This window comes from Triticum urartu, chromosome 2 (assembly GCF_003073215.2).
Source record: "Triticum urartu cultivar G1812 chromosome 2, Tu2.1, whole genome shotgun sequence".
Taxonomy (NCBI): Eukaryota; Viridiplantae; Streptophyta; class Magnoliopsida; order Poales; family Poaceae; genus Triticum; species Triticum urartu.
In genome coordinates this window covers 573,388,852-573,411,652 of record NC_053023.1, presented here as the reverse complement: position 1 = coordinate 573,411,652, position 22,801 = coordinate 573,388,852, and the positions used below count along the sequence as shown (strand labels likewise).

General features: G+C 48.2%; 2 protein-coding genes across 2 annotated transcripts; one reads left to right on the top strand and one right to left on the bottom strand.

Annotated features, from left to right (window-relative positions):
• Positions 1–355: 355 nt before the first annotated feature.
• Positions 356–4,047, bottom strand: LOC125538856 (peroxidase 46-like). The gene is made up of 4 exons (XM_048702161.1): positions 3,027–4,047; positions 2,205–2,384; positions 1,119–1,284; positions 356–1,012 (listed from the first exon to the last, which is right to left on the bottom strand). Exons 1-4 carry the CDS (start codon positions 3,735–3,737, stop codon positions 603–605), a joined length of 1,467 nt encoding a protein of 488 aa, XP_048558118.1. The 5' UTR covers positions 3,738–4,047; the 3' UTR covers positions 356–602.
• A 4,565-nt stretch (positions 4,048–8,612) lies between these two features.
• LOC125533669 lies at positions 8,613–13,398 on the top strand. Its single transcript, XM_048697043.1, has 5 exons — positions 8,613–9,327; positions 9,883–10,066; positions 10,149–10,947; positions 12,739–12,781; positions 13,103–13,398. The coding sequence occupies exons 1-3, from the start codon at positions 8,969–8,971 to the stop codon at positions 10,944–10,946; spliced, it is 1,341 nt and encodes a 446-aa protein (XP_048553000.1). The 5' UTR covers positions 8,613–8,968; the 3' UTR covers position 10,947; positions 12,739–12,781; positions 13,103–13,398.
• Positions 13,399–22,801: the final 9,403 nt, after the last annotated feature.

Sequence of the window (22,801 nt, the reverse complement as noted above, 5' to 3'; positions counted from 1 at the left end):
GCCGCCGCTGCTGGATCTTTCCTCTTCTTCTACTCACTTTCTGGCCGCTCCGGTCCGTGACGTCTCTACCGGCGGCCCACGTAGCGGCATCGTTACTGTAGCAAGCCCTACTACTACTCAAACACAGAGCCCAAACTGTGCTCAATTATGTACAATGTCCATGCCGTAAGGGGCCCATCGACGACATATCAGGCAGGACATGTCCCGTCGACGGCTTTGAAAGCTCAGAGCGTGGCCTGTCAGTCCGTGGGTAGGGTACTGTTGGCACGCTGCTGCATTCAATCCTGTATCCCTCACACGGGTACTGCACTGCCAAACGATGAATTTCCGCACGGAGTTTGGTAACAAATCGTGCTTCAAAAACCAAGTATTAATTCATCATCGTGCTCGTTTTGATATTTGTGGTCGCAGATAAAACGCGTGCCGTCATCTATTACATGCAGCCTAAGCAAAGAAGGCCCGACCATCATCAGCTACAAAACGAATCAACCTCATCCTCAGCTCTCGCTACTCAACACGTTCGATCCCCCTATGTATTCTGTGTTACATCATTACATGCTCATGTCCATGCACATGCCCATGCCCATGCCGAGGTCGACCGATCAGCCGTTGACGCTGGAGCAGAGCCGCCGGACCTCGCCGGCGGAGCCGGTCTTGACGCCGAGGCTGGTGAGCCGGGCGAACGAGCCGGCCCAGCTGCTGAAGAAGCTGTCCTGGCTCTGCGCGAAGGCCGCCACCCTGGCCCGCGTCGTGGCGTTCTGCACCAGCACCGCGTCGGTGCGCAGCAGCCCGCGCCCGTCCAGCAGGTTGCTGAAGTAGCGGTTGTCGAACGCCGCCGCCGAGCCGTCGTCGCAGCCCACCGCGGCGCTCCCCGACGCCGCGCACGCCCGCATCAGCTCCGTCGCGTACTCGGCGTTCATCGTGCCGTCCACCGGCACCATGCTCCCGTTCGCGTCCGGACGAAACCGCTCCCGGAACGTGCCACAGTGGGCCGACCCGATCGTGTGCCCGCCTGCACCATATGCCGGAGGCACGCCGTCAGATCAACGAAGCTGCCAATGATATCACCAGTCTAGGTAGGAAAGTGATGTTTACTGGGGAGAGTTTGTATTGTGTACCTGAGAGGGTGACGAGGTCGTCCAGGGAGAGCCCCTTGGAGGCGAAGCTCGCCGCCATCGCGTCCACGGAGAAGCCGGTGTCGATGATGTTTGCTCTCACGTTGGACGCGAGGGAGACGAGGCTGTCACGTCGGCCGAGTGAGACGGGCACCGACGGTCCTCCGGTCTGGTTTGGAACAACACAAAATTGAGCATCAGTTCAGTTGTCTTGTTTGTATGTCAGCTAAGGCTTCTCCAGATAATTTCAAGTTGAGCTATTGTTTTACCCAAGAACTTAGATTAGTCTCACCAGAACAAAACATGCGGTTAATTCAGTTGCCCATCTACTATGTGTCAAAGTGAAGGGATGGGTGAATGGTGGATGCTAGCAAATGCAGAGTAAATTTTCAGAGTACGTATGTTCTGAAGTTTCAGAATTCCATTTATGTCCATTTCCACTTTGCCATGATCGCCGTTAACTGGGACCATCTGCCATGTGCTATACTGATCAAGTGAACATGCGCATGTAGAAATGGTAATTTACTATGTACCAAAGTGAGGCTATAGGTGAATGTGGATGTTACCGCAACTCGATTGGCCTGAAATTAGCAAATGCAGTCATGCAGGGTAAATCTTCAGAGCACAAACTGCTCTGAAGTTTCAGAATTCCACCTATGTACATTTGCACTTCGCCACGTTCACCCTAAATTGGGACCATCAATCATGTGCCATACTGATCATATGCACAGATGTCAAATGGTCAGGTCCCAGTCATAAGCTGGGATTATGTTCACTAAGCTGTCCAGGGCCCCTCTCCCCGTCGTATCTGTATGTATTCATTAGCCAGACCCGCTGATCCTATGTTTCAGCTAGCCATTGCCGCATACGGAACCAGGACCACTCGATCCACCGTACGCTACACGATCTAATCCGTGCGGCATTCAGTGCGGAGTTTATGATGTCCTATGCTCACCACCAAGTACTACTGATCAGAGGGCCAAACCAAATAGGAAAATCATAGTATGTGAGAATTGTAGCAAGGGAAAGCATATGTTGCAGCAAAGTTAATGGGTGCAATGGGGTTGGGGTGGTTGCAATGCTACTTACAAAAGTGACGGCATCTCTCGCGGCGAGAACTATGATGTCGCTGCAAGAAACGGTCGCCGGGCACACGGCTTCGAGCAGCCTCTTGGCCTCGTCGATGACGTTGAACCCGCCGAGCGAGAGGTTCGCCGGGTCGGTCCTCTCCGTGCCGCTGCCCTGGATCAGCACCGACGCGTCGCATCCCTGAGATGGTAAAGGGTTAGAAAGTTGAAACTCATGGTGCATCTGTCGTGTAAGATTTCAGAAACATGTGTGTAAAATGCTGTCCGTTACACATATGCAAGATGTCAAATCTGGTGATGTATTGGCGACCTTTAAACATGTATGATAGCTCAAGTTTTGGGTCTGAATAATGCACCTAACCAGCTCAAATTAGCAAAAGTAGCCTAGACCATTCCAATGAACGAATGTTTTGAACATACATTATGTGTTATTACTAACTAAAGGCCTCAACTGGTCTGGCATAACCATTTGGCCTTGGTCACTATATGGAAAGGGGGAAAGCAAATTCTCTTACTAAAGAGAGGTGAAGGATCATGGTCATGGCAAATATCACAGTTGCTCAAGATAGTAAGAACTGACGAGGCAATGCTCCAATGACATCACAACAAGATGATTTTCCGGAAGATAATTTGATTGATTGAGGCCTAGATCTAGAACATGGACATGTGAAATTAAATCAAAATAAGAATCTATGAGGAGAATACACACATTTGTCACCATTTGTTTGCATGTAGTGAGCTCCAATGCATGGTTGCAGTGCTAGTAGAACACATCTCCCAAATGCAAGACGAGTAACAATATATTATTATTTCGAATCCATACCTCTACGAAGCAGTCATGGAAGACCATCCTGAGAAGCTTGCCGGGGATGCTGGGGTCCAAGGTGGAGGCCGACCTGACGACATCATTCACCGCCAGCTCCACGCTCGGGCAGGAGGCGGCGTAGAAGTTGGGCGACAGAGCCAATGAAGGCGTCGGCGGGGATGAGTTCGTCGGAGACGGAGGAGCAGATGGTTTCTGTGGTGGTGGAGTGGTCGTAGGAGGAGACGGCTTCTGAGCCGGCGCTGGGGCCACAGGTGACGGCTTCGGTGCTGACGGCGCCGGGGGTGGAGGTGACGGCTTTGGAAGCGGTGGCGCTGCTGGTGGTGGGGACGCCGAAGGTGGTGACGGCGGCTTTGGGGCCTGCGCCGGCGCACGTGGAGCGGGCGGCTTTGGAACCGGTGATGCCGAGGGTGCAGCTGGAGACGATGGCTTTGGCGCCTGCGCTGGCGCGCGCGGAGTCGGCGGCTTCGGCACCGGCGAGGCCGAAGGGCTAGGTGTCTGCTTCGGCGCCGGCGACGCGGCAGGGGCCTTGGGCGCCGGCACGGCAGGAGACGACGGCCGTGGAGCCGCCCGCAGCGCCGCGGGAAGAGACGGTGCTGGCTTGGGTGCCCGCGCCGGGGACGGCGACTGCGCGGAGGCGACCGCCAGCAGCGCCGACAGGAGCAGCGCCGAGCATACGACGCCCCATTGCCGCCTCCGACCCCGATCCATCACGGAGGCACTAGATAAGCTCGTGAGCTAGCCCTGCTTCCGGGCGAGTACACACGGATTTATCACCGCCCGGCGGCAGCAGCGGGCGGCGGTGGGAACCAGCTAGCTAGCGAGAGAGAGGACGCGCGCTAGCAAAGAAACAATGCTGCTGGCCGGGAAGGAGAATCTGTCTATCGTGAGTTCGTGACACGCCCAAAGCTTGCAGCGCGTTGGCACTGTTTTGGCGGTGAGCACGGGGGCGGCACGCAGCGGCTGTGTGCTACCGGACGCGTCGCCCCGTTCCTGTATGAGCCAGCTGCTGCAAGAGCAACTCCAACCGGACGACTAATTTCGTCCACCCATATTCATTTAAATCATCGCGGATCAAAACACCGGTCCAACATGTCGATTCAAACCAAAAACGCGTCCGTTTCATGTCCGCGTCGACCCATTTCAGGCTCAAATTTAAACTGAAATGCGTTGGCGCGTTTCTTCGGTGTCCGCCACAGCTCCACATGTCGGTCGGCTGACGACCGAACGCGGTCATATTAATAGCGGTCATCGATCCCTGGCCCATGCACCAGCCAATGAAAGCGTCATGAGATAATCCACGTGTGCTTCTTCGCCGGCGACAACCAAACCCTAGCAATGGGTTTCTTCAACGGCTTTGGCAAAAGCAAGGGGAAGTTTGCCCCCGACGCTTCGTCCTCCCGCGCTCTTCCTCTTTCGTCGTCGCTAACGCGTGCTTGCCTTGTGAGGCAGCGACTGCAAATTTCTATGCACCAAGCAAGATGGCAATGGGAGTTCAGGTAGTAGTTGTCGTACCCGGACATGATGTTGCCGCGCGATTGGCATCTCGATCCGCAGTGGACGCACGCCGAGGAGGTGCGCAAGTGCCGGTCGTTGCTCACGCCGAAGCAGCGACTGATGCCGGAGTACGCGCCAGACTCTTCCCATTGGGAGGTCGGGTTTGCCCTCGAGAACAAGGAGCAACATGGCCTCGACGTGCATCACGACCACACAAACCCCCTGCCTCCCCTTAGTCGTCAAGCCGAAGGAGGAGGGGGCTGCCTACCAGGCGGCGCTGGCGACGGCCGTGAAGACCTCCATCGAGGACGAGTGGCTCAAGGCAGAGGCGGAGGAGGCGGACTACCAAGCAAGGTTGGCGGAGGCCCTCGCCCTCTTTGCAGCCGGCGACTACGTGGTGCCGCCGTTCACCCTCCTGACGTCTAAAACCGGAGGAGGCAGCCCTGGCGGCCTATCAAACCGTGTTCGGTTGGGCTGGGTTGCCTCCCGTCTTTATCAACCTCACACTGACGATGACGGCAAGAGCAAAAGCAGGACGGACGACTAAGGCAGCTTACGGGCAGTGTTTTATGTTTAAGAGGACTTTGGCCAGTGGTTGACCGGCCAGTTATGTTTAATTATATTTTTTTAACTTTATTTCAGTCACGTGGGCTAACATACATATGCCTCCCGTTAGATGCACCTGCCGACTCAAATAAAATGTCTCTTTATCAATTCAAATGGATAGAAAGCGGACAAAGCGTATCTGTTTGGTTCGCCCGGCCAGCGCTACACGCTTACATTAGACTGTGTATGCCGGTGCCCGTGGACATACCCGAACGCGTCCGCGGACATTTGAAAGATGTCTGGTCAGTGCTCGTGGACAACCTGAACGCGGACATTTGAGAGACTGGATTTGCCAAGTCCGGTTGTAGACGCTCTTAAACTGTGTACGCCAGCTTGCGACACGCCGCATACGGCCATGTTCGGGTGCCCGCTTAATCCCGTCTCGCCGTACCCTTACAAGCCATCATCTCCTTTCATCATGATCTCATTTAATTAAGCCACTGGATGGATGTTTTCTCTGCTGTCCGCCCTCCTCGTCCCCCCGCCCGCCGTGAGCCGGTGCCGGAATGAATGCCCTCACGTCACGTACGCCGCGCGGCTCTGCCGTTGCCAGTTGCCACCCCTCTCTCTTCGCACATTATCGTCTCAACTGTAACCTTTTCACCGCATAATAGTTTGCTCTCTGCTCGGCATGTAGGGGTGGGGGTGATTGGTGTGCCGTAGTAACTGGGGAGCCATTGATGCCGGCATTTACTTGCGTGCCGCTGTTGGTTGGGGAGGAGGAAGAGAGGTCGGCCGGCGGTGGCATTCCCATCTGCAAATGCAAATGCAAATGCATGCAGGCTCTGGGCCCCCGGGCAGAGACTTTTTGGGCGGGCGCCATCCCATCGCCGATTCCGGGCTTTCAAACTCGCTGCGTGCCCAAGGACTCGTAGGTGGGTAGTACTGGAGCCGATGGTCGGCAACGGATGGCCCGGCGTGTCAGCGTTTTATTACAGCTCCGCCGGCCAACCACCGGGGCAGGTTTTCCTGCCCGGGCCTGTGCATTTGGCGGCCTGGAAAACCGGTCGCATTCACATGCCTCTCAAAGAAAACTGTGGTGTGGTAGAGTACGTTGGACTGGCTCGCGACGGCGACCGAGACGACACACACGCACGCGCGATTCGATGGAAAAAACGTGTAGCGCTGAGCTGTTGTGCATTGTGCCATGCTATGCTGCCGCGGGCGGCAGCTGCCTGCAAGCCTGCAGGCGTTCTGATCCGGGCAAAGACGCGTGGCCGGCAAAAGCTAGCGGACAAGACGAGCGGTGAATCCCTCACCTGCTCCGCTTGAGAGTGCGAGACGTCCAGGGGCGTCTTGTCTGGAGATCAAATGGAATGAAATGTTTTGCCTCTATTTGGTTCATGGGAATTGCGGAATTACCATCCATATGCATGCGACGTATTCCTTCGGTTTCTAAATATAGATTTTTCTAGAGATTTTAACATATGACTACATACAAAATAAAATGAATGAATTTAATACACTTTAAAATATGTCTGTATATATCTGTATGTGTGGCAGTTCAAAGACTTATAGTATCTTGAAACGGAGGGAGTACATATGTAAAGTGAATAGATGCAGGAGTAAGAGCAACTCCAAAGGGCCGATCCATTTCGTTCGCCTGCGTCCATTGGATCGGCGTGGATAAAAGTGGCGGATCAACGCGCCGACCCAAACCCAAATCACGTCTGCGTCGCTTCCGCGCTGACGCATTTGCGGCCCAAATTTGTGTCCCAAATGCGTCGGCGCGGACGCCGAACGGACGCTTCGCGCGCCTTCTCGCTGTTCGCCGCGTCCCCACATGGCGGCCGTCCAACTACCCGCTGCCCACGCGATCAGCTTAATTTATAACGACGGGCCCACGCGTCAGCGACGACGCTCATCCAAACTCGCCGTCCCCATCTGCCCATCCTTGCTCCCTCGTCGCCGGCAAACCCTAGCCACCGCAACCACAATGACGATGGGCCTCTTCTCCGGCGCCAGCGGCAGCAAGGCCAAGGGCAAGTTCCCCGCCACCCCTTTCCCCTCCGAATTTCTCCCACCTCCGCCGGCGCCTCGCCGGCAGAGGCAGCGCGTCGACGTGCCAGTGCATCAGGCGGAGTGGCACTGGCAGAACCGCCAGCCGCTGCCATATCCCGACGTGACGCTACCGCACGACTGGCATCTGGATCCAGATAGGATCCCAGTGCCGGCGGCGCCGCGGTCGGCTCGTGCTCACGCGGAGGAGGTGCGGCGCCGGCGGGCGCTGCTGACGGCGGAGCAGCGCCGCGACTCCGCCTACGCAACCGACTCGCCCAACTAGGCCAGGTGGTTCACCTTCGAGCACGAGGAGGCGAGGCGCCGGGGCGTGCGCGAGGTCGATCGGAGGCCAACACCGCTGGTCGTCCGCGAGGAGGACCAGGCGGCGGAGGACGCCTACCAGGCGGCCCTTGCGGCCGTCTACCGTGAGAGCGAAGAGGATGAACGGCGCAAAGCGGAGGCAGAAGAGGAGGCCCGCTACGAGGCGGCAATGGCGCAGGCCCTTGCCCTCTCCGCGGCGGGCGACATCGTGGTGCCGTCGGTGGCCCCGCCGTTCCCCATCAAGCCGGAGCCGCAGCCACAGTCAGAGCCCGAGCCCATCGCGCGCTTCTCCTGGAATGGAGTGGTGCGCGAGTGGGTGTCTGCGCCACCGGTCTGGCTGGGGGCGACGCCGGCGCAGGAGTAGGCCTACCTCGAGATGTGGCGCCAGCGCCAGCTGGCAGAGGAGCGTCGGCAAGGCGAGTACGAGGAGATGCTCGAGCGCGACCTCGAGGAGGAGGCGCGCGAGACCGAGGAGGAGGCGCGCGAGACCGAGGAGGAGGCGCGCTAGGCCGCGGCTGCATAGGCGGCCGCACAGCCCCCCGCTCCGGCACTGCCTGCGCCGGCACAGCCCGACATGGCAGCGCTCTGGAACACGGCGTTCGCCTAGGCCGGGCCTGCGCCGACGCTCATCGACCTCACGGACCCCGAGGACGACGACGACGACGCCTAGGGCAGCGCGCCGCCTCGTAGTTTAGGCTGTTTTTATTTTTTTAATGCAAATGTGGACGCGTGGACTCTCGGCGGCCTTCGTGGCCGGCTTTAATGTTTAATTAATGTAGTTTCTTTTTTTAAATATGCATACATTTATTTTTTTGGCGCCGTCTAAATGGGTCGCAGGCCAGTGTTGGACGCAGGTGCCGACCCAAATGCGGAAGTGGGCATCCGTGTCCGTCTAGCCGACCCAAATGAACAAAAAACGTACGAAATCGATGTTCGTTTGGATCGGCCCGTTGGAGTTGCTCTAATAACTCTTTTCATTAGAGAATGTATGACAAAAATGCGTACTGTACTCCCCTACTGAAATTCATTTGCAAACAAGCATGGCCAGTTTTGCTAGTGCCTACGAACAAGGCAGGCAAGCCGGGAGTAAAGTTCATTTTCTGTGTGTTTCATCGTAGTGACTAGTGAGCACCCAGTTGAAAATCTCTTCCAAGTTTAGAGCAAGTATAATAAGGCTGACTCAGCTGGCTATAAGCCCTTCCACGTCAGCCAAATCACATCTGGAGGGGAGAGAAAGAGGGAGAGAGAAGCGAACGGGCGCTTCGTCAAGCGCCGGGCTGCGGCACAAGATACGAGAGCTTTGCACCCGCTTGCAACCCGTGGCGAGCGCTAGAGCCGGCGCTCTCGATCCCCTGCGCCTCTCCCGCCTCCCGCGCTTCTCCTTCCTCCTTCGCGCGCAAAAATCAGCCCGTGCCGTCGCCCCAAATAGCTTCCTCGCGCCAAATCAAGCCTTCCAAATTTCCCCAAATCGCCACCTCTCCCGAACCCTAGAACTGTCGCCGGCGCACATCAAGGAGATGGGTCAGCAGTCCAAACGGACGCGCGCGCCGGCACCTCGTGAAGCCCCTCCACCAGCGCCTCTGCTCACCCCGCCGCCAGCGCATCTCCTGGTCCCGCCGCCGGCGCATCTGCTGGTCTCGCCGGCGCCTAAGTCCGCCCCGCCGCCGGGGATCCCATCGGCCTTCCCTTCAAAGCAGAGAACAAGCACTTGGATCCCCCCAAGACCACAAGAGTCTCTGGCGGCTAGTCTGCAGCAACCAAGTGAATCGGATCCTACGGCTCAAGGTCCTTGTTGGGCACCGCCTGCCTGCATCGGTGGCTCTACATCACCTTGGTACATGGCTGGCAATATGGACTACTCTGATCCACAAGTATGGTATGAATTTTCTCCATTGCTTATCTCAACTCTGAATCGTGGTGTCATTTCTTAGAGCTGCTGACACACTTGTATGATATGCTAGTTAGATGATACAACATCAGAAATCTATCTACTACTCTACTGTCTATTTTCAGAGTTCATTTTTAGTAGCTTAGTAATGATAGAAAAAGAAAACTTTCTTCTGCTAGATGATCTTTCTTTGATGTACAGGAGCACGTGACTTCTCGTTTGCTGAATCTTGGATTGCAGTGTAGTGTAACTTTTCAGTTTCCACATGATAGTGTGTATGATATATGACTGCATAAACTATTTTTCCTTTAAATAGTTGTTGTGATCAATTCAGATTTTTCCTTTAAATACTTGCTGTGATCAATTCAGATTTTTCTTTTAAATAGTTGTTGTGATCAATTCAGATTATTTTTCCTTTAAATAGTTGTTGTGATCAACTAGTATGCATCTCAAATGTATTGTATTCAGATTTTACAATTTTGAGTATATACTTGCATTTAGTTCGGTGCTGATCGCTCTTCGTTTCTTTATGTCGTTGAGCAGGGGAGTGGATTCTCACCCACCTGGTGGTTACCTTAGTTACTTTCAGAACACGGCAGGCCCCACACAACCTATGCACAATGGGAGTTCACCGCAACCAGTCAATGCTGGCGATGACACAAATGGTGGTGATTGTGGAAGGACCGAAAAACGCTTGCTATGGACAAAACAAGAAGATCTTCGATTGGTATGTCTCTTTTTGCATTCATGCTGGCTCCATGTGTTTCATTACTAGCAAATTCAATTAACCCCTTCTGATAATATTGTAGGTCAGTGCTTGGTTGAATAATTCCAATGACCCAATCCAATCAAACTACAGGAAGAATGAACAATATTGGAAAGATGTTACTGCTGTCTACAATAGTACCACCCCAAAAAACAGGGAACGACTAGTCAAGCAAGTGAAAGATCGCTTTGGGAGAATTAAGAAAAGGGTTGCATGGTTTTGCGCGAGTTATAAGGAGGCTAGTGCTTTGTATGCTAGTGGTGAATCTGATGCAGATTTAAAGAAGAGGGCAATGCAAACTTATGAGGAAGATCACAAAAAAGATGGTCCGTTTATGTTTGAGCATTGCTGGGAGATTCTTAAAAAGGAACCAAAATGGGACGCGTATTTGGAACGCCTAGAAGGTCTGGAGCCGGACAAGAGGAAGTTTAGTGTTGATGATGAAGTAGGGAAGCATTCCACTATAGATGATGATGATGATGATGAAGATGAACGTCCACCGGGTGGCAAGCAAGCTAAGGAGAAGCAGAAACGAAAAAGAAAGGATGAAGTTTGTATAATAGATCTTGAAGATGGGCTTCAAAAGTTTGTAGATGCCCAGAATGCAGCAAATGAAGGCCGCAAAGAGATGTTAGAGACCCAAAGGCGTGTTTCTGCTGAGAATCTTGAAGCACGGAAGCTTGCTCACCTTGTGGCAAAAGATCACAAAGAGTCGGTCATGCTAGAAACATATCGCTCATTGGTGATGCAAGACACAACCGGGATGCCTGAAGATGTGAGATCTGAGCATGTGTTGGCATTGAAGTGTTTAAGGGAGAAGCTATTTGGCAAAATGGTCTAAGGTATTTCCTACTGTCCGTTGTCTTAATTAAAAGTGGTCATGTACTTAAATTGTAGTCAATGGTCCAGTACTCTAGTTACATTGTAGTCAATGCAGTCCAGATAACCATGCAATAGTGAAAAAACTCATCTAGTCAATAGTCAAATTATACTTAACTTCTATGCAATCCAGATAACCATGGAGTGGAAAAACTCATGTAGTCAATAGTCAAATTACACTTAACTTCTATGCAGTCCATAGTAATTATATGCCCAGGTAAACAAGACACATCCATATAATGCTCCATCTCCTCTTCAAACTCTTCCACCCAAACCCATCTTCCTTCCTCTACTTCTCATCTTCCTACCAAGCCTACCGACCCATCTTCCTCACCCACCATGTCCGATTCATCATCATACACAGATGATTCTGATGAGCTAGCCCCATCCAAAATCATGGAAGCCTATGTTGCTGAGCAAAACGTCCTAGACTCCTTTGCTGAGAGGCTCATGATAAAAATCAAGGCTAGGCTCGGATATGGATCATTGCAGCGACGATACGGTCCAAGGAAGGTCATTCGGAGGGATCATGAAGGTGCTCACGAGCGTCTGGTGGAGGATTACTTTGCTGCAGATCCACTCTACCCCGAGAGTATGTTTCGTACAAGATTCCGTATGAATAGAGGTCTCTTCCTCTGCATTGTGAATGCCCTAGGTGAGTGGTCCCCCTATTTCACTTATAGGGCAGATTGTTCTGGTAGAATAGGGCTCTCGCCATTGCAAAAGTGTACAGCAGCCATGCGCATGCTAGCCTATGGCACCCCTGCAGACGCACTTGATGAGTACTTGAAGATTGGGAAGTGCACTGCATTAGAGTGTTTGGACAAGTTTGCAAAGGGGGTGATTCAGGTTTTTGGTGGGGAGTACTTGCGACGCCCCACACGGGAGGATGTTGAGCGTCTTCTTCAGGTTAACGAGTCTCGAGGTTTCCCTGGAATGCTAGGAAGTATTGATTGCATGCATTGGCGATGGGAGAAGTGTCCTCTTGCATGGAGGGGGCAATTCACCCGCGGCGATTATGGAGTACCAACGATGATCCTAGAAGCTGTTGCTTCCCAGGACCTTCGTATTTGGCATGCTTTTTTTGGAGTTGCTGGGTCAAATAATGATCTGAATGTGCTCAATCAATCCCCACTATTTTTTGATGCACTGAAAGGAGAAGCCCCTCAAGTCCAATTTTCTGTCAATGGGAATGAGTATACCACAGGTTACTACCTTGCTGATGGTATATACCCAGAATGGGCTGCCTTCATGAAGACTATACCACTTCCCCAAATAGAGAAGCACAAGTTGTTTGCCCAGAAGCAAGAAGGGGCAAGGAAAGATGTCGAGCGCGCTTTTGGGGTATTACAGTCCCGTTTTACCATTGTCCGTCGGCCTGCACGTCTATGGAAGAGAAAGAGTGTTGGAAGGATCATGAGGGCTTGTGTGATTCTCCACAATATGATAATCGAAGATGAGAGAGAGCAGGCAAAAATTCATATTGACTTGAATGAGATTCCGGGGGCTTCATTTGCTCTACCTCCCGAAGTGAATGTTGGTGGTAATCTATGTTTCGCAGATGTGTTGCGTAGAAAAGCTACTATTCGTGCTCGTCCACAGCATGCCCAACTTAAAAGTGATTTAGTCGAGCATATCTGGCATAAGTTTCAAAACAGCCATCATAATTAATCAAGGTGGGATATTGATATCTGCATGTTCATATTCCTTTTTTTTACTGTAACCTTGATATGTTACATGCATTTTTATTTCAGGAGTGAGCTGTGATGTGGTGATTGCGGCAGCTGTTATTTATAGGTATACTTTCTCTGATCTTAAATTGTTCTTTTCGTTAACCAAATAGTTCTGTACTCTATAGTTTAGTCAGTGTGAATATATTATTGCTCAAGAAATTTATTTGATCTGCCAACATGCTTGTATAGAGAGTGAGGTCTTCTTTATAGCTTGTTCCTCTTCCTATTGTTACAGTATTTGTTTTTACTGAACCTGTGTAGCTATACAGGATTTATAGAAGTGATTTTCTCCAGCATTACTACTCAGTGTTACTTCTTGATGTCACATGCTGTAAGTTTGCATTGGCTAAATTTTTAAGCTTGACCCGGTTCCTTTTCCATACAGTGGTTGAAGGTTATTGATGCAAATGAGTGGTTGCTCCTTTCCAGCGAAGTACCCTCCATGCTTTATGACTTTTGTCATCGTCCAGATCAAAACTATGATTGTTGCTTGTGGTCGTGAATGGCTTGTTTGCCGGAGATGTTATCTATTATGTTTGCTGAATGCTTTCTTAAAGACTTATGTAATCTTAAGTAATTACTCATGATGCTATGGAGTAGTATGATGCTGTGTGACATGTTTGGAGTACTATGATGCTGTATGACATATGTTTGTTGCCTAAATGCCAGTCAGTCTTCCTATTTCCTGGTTGCACGGATGGCATGTATATGTATGCTCTTTGAAATGGCCACAAAGATGTTGTTTACTGTAGATCACAGCAGATCATATGCACCTGCAAGCATTAAATACTTCATATTAAATGGAGCCATGCTAATAGCCAGCCAAAACGCCAGACTACTATATGAGAGAAGGCTTTATGATGACGTGGCATTGCTATATAGCCAGCAGCCGGCTATGCTATTATCTTTGCTCTTATGCCCGGCTGGCTAGAAGCACGCAGAGGCCATCTGCCAATTGGTGTCACTGACGTGTGGAAAAGCGCACCAATTGATTAGTCACTTTCTAAAAGAAAAGATAAGTGGGCCCTTGCTCAAGATCATTCATTTTTATTTATTTTTGAACACTGCTGAAGATCAAATGTACCTCACTCTGGGTTGTGTCGTTTTGACCGATGTGGGGTGGACACGTCACGCACAAATAGGCCCAACCATTTTTTTCTTTCAAAAAACCAATCATATATTAATTAACTTAAAATGTTTGTACAGTCGCTCATAACAAACTTTGCCACGCATGGCGGAACGGAATGAAAAAGAAAACCATTGAAACTATTATCAAAACTAAACTTTGCAATCTCATGGACCACCATATTAGCACTTCTGTTGATCTTAAAAATCTATAAATTCACCAACAACTTTGAAACATCTACAGCTTCTTTCTTTAGATCAACAAGGGATGATCTGTCCATAGAATCTCTTTTAAAAACGGAGGCCACAAAGAAACAACCAATTTTCAAAATGACGGGCATTTTAGTGTCATACCAATATATAGGCCGGGCAGGGACGCTCTAAGTTCCGCTTCCTCAACGCTATAGCAAACACCAATATAATCCCAGGAGGAAAGAATCACTTGTCCACAGTGATTTCTTACAACTACCCCCACGCTTGCAGCTTCAATGGCCTCCATAAAACTAGCGTCGACATTACTCTTGTAGAAGTCTGGGGTGGGTGGCCTTCAAGGAACAACCTTCCTCTCAATGATATTGGTTGGCTGAAGTTCCAGCTCCACTTGCCTCCCTTTACTGCATATCTTCACCTGCATTTTAGCATGACAAGACGAGAAAGATGCCCAATAATTTTTGACAAAACTCACTGAGGCTGAGATGAATTCCATTTCCCTACCAGAGATCAAATCATTCCTCAAGTGACAAGCTCTCGACAACATGAATATAGTTTGCTCGCGTACATGCGAAGTTAACTGGTCCAATAAAATAAGGAACCAGTCCAGTCCAGAATATTTGAAGGTCTCCTCCACCTGTAATTTCCACACTTCCTTCAATGACATACGGAACGCACGAGCCTTGGGACAAACCACCAACGCGTGATAAATACCCTCATCGTCAATACCACATATTAAGCTGTTGGGGAATGCAATAATTTCAAAAAATTCCTACGCACACGCAAGATCATGGTGATGCATAGCAACGAGAGGGGAGAGTGTCGTCCACGTACCCTAGTAGTTCGTAAGCGGAAGCGTTATGACAACGCGGTTGATGTAGTCGTACGTCTTCATGAACGATCGATCCTAATACTGAACGTACGGCACCTCCGCGATCTGCACAAGTTCAGCTCGGTGACATCCCACGAACTCACGATCCAGTAGAGCTTCGAGGGAGAGTTCCGTTAGCACGACAATGTGATGATGGTGTTGATGAAGCTACCGACGCAGGGCTTCGCCTAAGCATCGCTACGATATGACCGAGGTGGATTATGGTGGAGGGGGGCACCGCACACGGCTAAAAGATCAATGATCAACTTGTGTGTAATGGGGTGCCCCTGCCCCCGTATATAAAGGAGCAAGGGAGGAGGCCGCCTGGCCCTAGGAGGGCGCGCCAAGAGGAGGAGTCCTCCTCCTAGTGGGAGTAGGACTCCCCTTTCCTAGTTCCACTAGGAGAGGGAAGGAAGGAGTGGGAGAGGGGAAAGGCAAGGGGGGCGCCGCCCCCCTTCCTTGTCCTATTCGGACTCAAGGGGAGAGGGCGCGCGGCCTGCCCTGGCCTGCCCCTCTCTCTATCCACTAGGGCCCATTAAGGCCCATTAGTCCTCGGGGGGTTCCGGTAACCCCTCCGGCACTCCGGTTTTTCTCCGAGGTCACCCGAAACCCTTCGGTGTCCGAATGTAGCCGTCCAATATATCAATCTTTATGTCTCGACCATTTCGAGACTCCTCGTCATGTCCGTGATCACATCAGGGACTCCGAACTACCTTCGGTACATCAAAACACATAAACTCATAATACCGATCGTCACCGAACGTTAAGCGTGCGGACCCTACGGGTTCGAGAACTATGTAGACATGATCGAGACTCATCTCCGGTCAATAACCAATAGCGAACCTGGGTGCTCATATTGGTTCCTACATATTCTACAAAGATCTTTATCTGTCAAACCGCATAACAACATACGTTGTTCCCTTTGTCATCGGTATGTTACTTGCCCGAGATTCGATCGTCGGTATCTCAATACCTAGTTCAATCTCGTTATCGGCAAGTCTCTTTACTCGTTCTGTAATACATCATCCCACAACTAACTCATTAGTTGCATTACTTGCCAGGCTTATAGTGATGTGCATTACCGAGAGGGCCCAGAGATACCTCTCCGACAATCGGAGTGACAAATCCTAATCTTGATCTATGCCAACTCAATAAGTACCATCGGAGACACCTGTAGAGCACCTTTATAATCACCCAGTTACGTTGTGACGTTTGGTAGCACACAAAGTGTTCCTCCGGTATTCGGGAGTTGCATAATCTCATAGTCATAGGAACATGTATAAGTCATGAAGAAAGCAATAGCAATATACTAAACGATCAAATGCTAAGCTAACGGAATGGGTCAAGTCAATCACATCATTCTCTAATGATGTGATCCCATTAATCAAATGACAACTCATGTCTATGGTTAGGAAACTTAATCATCTTTGATTCAATGAGCTAGTCAAGTAGAGGCATACTAGTGACACTTTGTTTGTCTATTTATTCACACATGTACTAAGTTTCCGGTTAATACAATTCTAGCATGAATAATAAACATTTATCATGATATAAGGAAATATAAATAACAACTTTATTATTGCCTCTAGGGCATATTTCCTTCAGTCTCCCACTTGCACTAGAGTCAATAATCTAGATTACACAGTAATGATTCTAACACCCATGGAGTCTTGCTGCTGATCATGTTTTGCTCATGAGAGAGGCTTAGTCAACGGGTCTGCAACATTCAGATCTGTATGTATCTTGCAAATCTCTATGTCTCCCTCCTTGACTTGATCGCGGATGGAATTGAAGCGTCTCTTGATGTGCTTGGTTCTATTGTGAAATCCGGATTCCTTTGCCAAGGCAATTGCACCAGTATTGTCACAAAAGATTTTCATTGGACCCGATGCACTAGGTATGACACCTAGATCGGATATTAACTCCTTCATCCAGACTCCTTCATTTGCTGCTTCCGAAGCAGCTATGTACTCCGCTTCACACGTAGATCCCGCCACGACGCTTTGCTTAGAACTACATCACCTGACAGCTCCATCGTTCAATATAAACATGTATCCGGTTTGTGACTTAGAGTCATCCGGATCAGCGTCAAAGCTTGCATCGACGTAACCATTTACGACGAGCTCTTTGTCACCTCCATAAACAAGAAACATATCCTTAGTCATTTTCAGGTATTTCAGGATGTTCTTGACCGTTGTCCAGTGATCCACTCCTGGATTACTTTGGTACCTCCCTGCTAAACTAACAGCAAGGCACACATCAGGTCTGGTACACATCATTGCATACATGATAGAGCCTATGGCTGAAGCATAGGTAACACCTTTCATTTTCTCTCTATCTTCTGCAATGGTCAGGCATTGAGTCCGACTCAACTTCACACCTTGTAACACAGGCAAGAACCCTTTCTTTGCTTGATCCATTTTGAACTTCTTCAAAACTTTATCAAGGTATGTGCTTTGTGAAAGTCCAATTAAGCGTCTTGATCTATCTCTATAGATCTTGATGTCCAATATATAAGCAGCTTCACCGAGGTCTCTCATTGAAAAACTCTTATTCAAATATCCTTTTATGCTATCCAGAAATTCTATATCATTTCCAATCAACAATATGTCATCCACACATAATATTAGAAATGCTATAGAGCTCCCACTCACTTTCTTGTAAATACAGGCTTCTCCAAAAGTCTGTATAAAACCATATGCTTTGATCACACTATCAAAACGTTTATTCCAACTCCGAGATGCTTGCACCAGTCCATAGATGGATCGCTGGAGCTTACACACTTTGTTAGCATCCTTTGGATCGATAAAACCTTCAAATTGCATCATGTACAACTCCTCTTCCAAAAATCCATTCAGGAATGCAGTCTTTACATCCATTTGCCAAATTTCATAATCATAAAATGCAGCAATTGCTAACATGATTCGGACGGATTTAAGCATCGCTACGGGTGAGAATGTCTCGACATAGTCAACTCCTTGAACTTGTCAAAAACCTTTCGCAACAAGTTGAGCTTTGTAGACAGTAACATTACCGTCAGCGCCAGTCTTCTTCTTGAGGATCCATTTATTCTCGATGGCTTGCCGATCATCGGGCAAGTCAACCAAAGTCCACACTTTGTTCTCATACATGGATCCCATCTCAGATTTCATGGCCTCAAGCCATTTTGCGGAATCTGGGCTCATCATCGCTTCCTCATAGTTCGTAGGTTCATCATGGTCAAGTAACATGACCTCCAGAACAAGATTACCGTACCACTCTGGTGCGGATCTTACTCTGGTTAACCTACGAGGTTCGGTAGTAAATTGATCTGAAGTTACATGATCATCATCATTAGCTTCCTCACTAATTGGTGTAGGAGTCACAGGAACAAATTTCTGTGATAACTGCTTTCCAATAAGGGAGCAGGTACAATTACCTCATCAAGTTCTACTTTCCTCCCACTCACTTCTTTCGAGAGAAACTCCTTCTCTAGAAAGGACCCATTCTTAACAACGAATGTCTTGCCTTCGGATCTATGATAGAAGGTGTACCCAACAGTCTCCTTTGGGTATCCTATGAAGACACATTTCTCCGATTTGGGTTCGAGCTTATCAGGTTGAAGCTTTTTGATATAAGCATCGCAGCCCCAAACTTTAAGAAACGACAACTTTGGTTTGTTGCCAAACCACAGTTCATAAGGCATCGTCTCAACAGATTTAGATGGTGCCCTATTTAACGTGAATGCAGCCGTCTCTAAAGCATAACCCCAAAACGATAGCGGTAAATCAGTAAGAGACATCATAGATCGCACCATATCTAGTAAAGTACGATTATGACGTTCGAACACACCATTACGCTGTGGTGTTTCGGGTGGCGTGAGTTGCGAAACTGTTCCGCATTGTTTCAAATGAAGACCAAACTCATAACTCAAATATTCTCCTCCATGATCAGATCGTAGAAACTTTATGTTCTTGTTACGATGATTTTCCACCTCACTCTGAAATTCTTTGAACTTTTCAAATATTTCAGACTTATGTTTCATCAAGTAGATATACCCATATCTGCTCAAATCATCTGTGAAGGTGAGAAAATAATGATACCCGCCGCGAGCCTCTATATTCATCGGACCACATACATCAATATGTATGATTTCCAACAAATCTGTTGCTCGCTCCATTGTTCCGGAGAACGGCGTTTTAGTCATCTTGCCCATGAGGCATGGTTCGCAAGTACCAAGTGATCCATAATCAAGTGATTCCAAAAGTCCATCAGAATGGAGTTTCTTCATGCGCTTTACACCAATATGACCTAAACAGCAGTGCCACAAATAAGTTGCACTATCATTATCAACTCTGCATCTTTTGGCTTCAATATTATGAATATGTGTATCACTACTATCGAGATTCAACAAAAATAGACCACACTTCAAGGGTGCATGACCATAAAAGATATTACTCATATAAATAGAACAACCATTATTCTCAGATTTAAATGAATAACCGTCTCGCATCAAACAAGATCCAGATATAATGTTCATGCTCAACGCTGACACCAAATAACAGTTATTTAGGTCTAAAACTAATCCAAAGGTAGATGTAGAGGTAGCGGGCCGACTTAACTTTGCCATCATATATTAATTAACTTAAAATGTTTGTACAATCATTCATAACAAACTTTGACACGCAGGATGGAACGGAATGAAAAAGAAAACCATCGGATCTATTATCAAAACTAAACTTTGCAATCTCATGGGCCACCATATTAGCTCTCCAGTTGATCTTAGAAATCTATAAATTCACCAACAACTTTGAGACATCCACGACTTCCTTTTTTAGATCAACAATGAATGATATGTCCATAGAATCTCTTTCAAAAACGGAGGCCACAAAGGAACAATCAGTTTTCAAAATGACGGGTATGTCTAGTGGCATACCAATATATAGGCTGGACAGGGACGTTCTAAGTTCCGCTTCCTCGACGCTATAGCAAGCACCAATATAATCCCAGAAGGAAAGAATCACTTGTCCACAGTGATTTCTTACAACCACCCCCACGCTCGCAACTTCAATGGCCTCCACAAAACTAGCGTCAACATTAATCTTGTAGAAGTCTGGGGTGGGCGGCCTCCAAGGAACAACCTTCCTCTCAATGATATTGGTTGGCTGAAGTTCCAGCTCCACTTGCTTCCCTTTACTGCATATCTTCACCTACATTTTAGCATGACAAGACGAGAAAGATGCCCAATAATTTTTGACAAAACTCACCGAGGCTGAGATGGATTCCATTCCCCTACCAGAGATCAAATCATTCCTCAAGTGACAAGCTCTCCAGAACATGAATATAGTTTGCTCGCGTACATGCGAAGTTAACTGGTCCAATAAAGTAAGGAACCAGTCCGGTCCAGAATATTTGAAGGTCTCCTCCGCCGGTAATTTCCACACTTCCTTCAATGCCATACGGAACGCACGAGCCTTGGGATAAACCACCAATGCGTGATAAATACCCTCATCGTCAATACCACATATGAAGCATGTACCTAGAGTAGCTTGATGATGTTTAACCCTATTGATTTGAACCGCCAAACTATTAGAAGCAGCCCTGCAGGCAAAAATTCTAATTTTCTAAGGGACATTAGCATTCCAAATAATATTCCAGAGCCTACTATCCCTGTTTATGGCATCACTGGAATTGCCAGAATCAATCCTCGGTTCCTTAATATTCAGAGCCAGTCTATACGCACTCTTCACCAAGAACAAGCCACTTTTCTCATGGTGCCAAGCAATAATATCTCCCTCGCCCACTTGAAGGGTACGCAACTTTGGGATCTCCTCCGCATCATGAATATAAAATAGATGCCTTATCAGGTTCTCATCCCAACTCCTAGATCCACTCAAAAATAACTCGGACACCCATTTGATTCTAGTCCTGTTCTTTTTTTCGCAAATTTGAAGACCAGATTCCCTAGGGATCCAATTATCCCTCCAAATATTTATACTAGTCCCATTGACCACTCTCCAAATAATGCCATTTTAAAGCAATTCGAGGTCATGCATAATTCCTTGCCAAGTAAGGGATGTAACTTGAGGGAATACCATATCAATAAGGTGCCCATGAGGATAATATTTAGCTTTCATCACCTTTGCACACAAAGAGTCCGGGAAAACTAATAGACGCCAAGCTTGTTTCGCCAGAAGCGCTTGATTAAAAAGCTGAAGATCGCGAAAGCCCATACCCCTTTCACTTTTTGGTCTCGTCATCTTATCCCATGCCAGTCAATGTGTTCTTTTCCTACTCTCTTCACCGCCGCACCAAAAATTCCTGATAATCTAGGATAACTCCTCACATAATGAAGCAGGGAATTTAAAAATACCCATTGCAAACACAGGAATAGCCTGAATAACAGACTTGATCCGGATTTCTTTTGCCCCGCTCGAAGCATATTTTTCAATATAATCTGAAACCCGCTTGAGCGCTTTATCTTTGCCGGATTGAAACTTACTCGTCTTCATATGACCTTCTGGTACAGGCAAGCCTAGATTTTTATCCTCAAAACCATCAATCGTGATTTTAAGGATAACCAGGATAGACACCTGGTCTTCCATAGTGCATTTTTTGCCAAATAAGATGGAGCATTTATCTGAACTTAATAGTTCGCCAGTTCCCTCCTCATAAGTCGTCAAAATACCTTTAATATTTAGATCTTGCTCCAAGTTACCCTAAAAAAATAGGAGACTATCATCAACAAAAAGGAGATGAGATATACCTGGAGCATGTATGTTTAGCCGAACATTTGAATAGCCCCTCTTGCCGAAGCATCATTAAGTAACAACGACAAAGCTTCAACCACAAAGAGGAATAAGTATGGTGATAGTGGATTGATACATCTCCAACGTATCTATAATTTTTGATTGCTCCATGCTATATTATCTACTGTTTTGGACATTATTGGGCTTTATTATCCACTTTTATATTATTTTTGGGACTAACCTATTAACCGGAGGCCCAACCCAGAATTGCTGTTTTTTTGCCTGTTTTAGGGTTTCGAAGAAAAGGAATATCAAACGGAGTCCAAACGGAATGAAACCTTCGGGAACGTGATTTTCTCAACGAACAAGACCCGGGAGACTTGGACCCTACGCCAAGACACAAAAGAGGAGGCCACGAGATAGGGGGGCGCCCCCACCCCCACCAGGCGCGCCCTCCACCCTCGTGGGCCCCCTGTTGCTCCACCGACGTACTCCTTCCTCCTATATATACCTACGCACCCCAAACGATCAGATACGGAACCAAAAACCTAATTCCACCGCCGCAACTTTCTTTATCCACGAGATCCCATCTTGGGGCCTGTTCCGGAGCTCCGCCGGAGGGGGCATCGATCACGGAGGGCTTCTACATCAACACCATAGCCCCTCCGATGAAGTGTGAGTAGTTTACCTCAGACCTACGGGTCCATAGTTATTAGCTAGATGGCTTCTTCTCTCTTTTTGGATCTCAATACAATGTTCTCCCCCTCTCTTGTGGAGAACTATTCGATGTAATCTTATTTTTGCAGTGTGTTTGTTGAAACCGATGAATTGTGGGTTTATGATCAAGTCTATCTATGAAAAATATTTGAATCTTCTCTAAATTCTTTCATGTATGATTGGTTATCTTTGCAAGTCTCTTCGAATTATCAGTTTGGTTTGGCCTACTAGATTGATCTTTCTTGCAATGGAGAAGTGCTTAGCTTTGGGTTCAATCTTGCGGTGTCCTTTCCCAGTGACAGTAGGGGCAGCAAGGCACGTATTGTATTGTTGCCATCGAGGATAACAAGATGGGGTTTTCATCATATTGCATGAGTTTATCCCTCTACATCATGTCATCTTGCTTAAGGCGTTACTCTGTTTTTAACTTAAT

Coding starts and splice junctions, on each gene's coding strand:
- LOC125538856 (XM_048702161.1), bottom strand. CDS start 3,737: ATGGATCGGGGTCGGAGGCGGCAATGGGGCGTCGTATGCTCGGCGCTG. Junction 1,285..2,204: donor CGAGAGATGCCGTCACTTTT/GTAAGTAGCATT, acceptor GTTCCAAACCAG/ACCGGAGGACCGTCGGTGCC. Junction 1,013..1,118: donor CGACCTCGTCACCCTCTCAG/GTACACAATACA, acceptor CATATGGTGCAG/GCGGGCACACGATCGGGTCG.
- LOC125533669 (XM_048697043.1), top strand. CDS start 8,969: ATGGGTCAGCAGTCCAAACGGACGCGCGCGCCGGCACCTCGTGAAGCC. Junction 9,328..9,882: donor TACTCTGATCCACAAGTATG/GTATGAATTTTC, acceptor GTCGTTGAGCAG/GGGAGTGGATTCTCACCCAC. Junction 10,067..10,148: donor AACAAGAAGATCTTCGATTG/GTATGTCTCTTT, acceptor ATAATATTGTAG/GTCAGTGCTTGGTTGAATAA.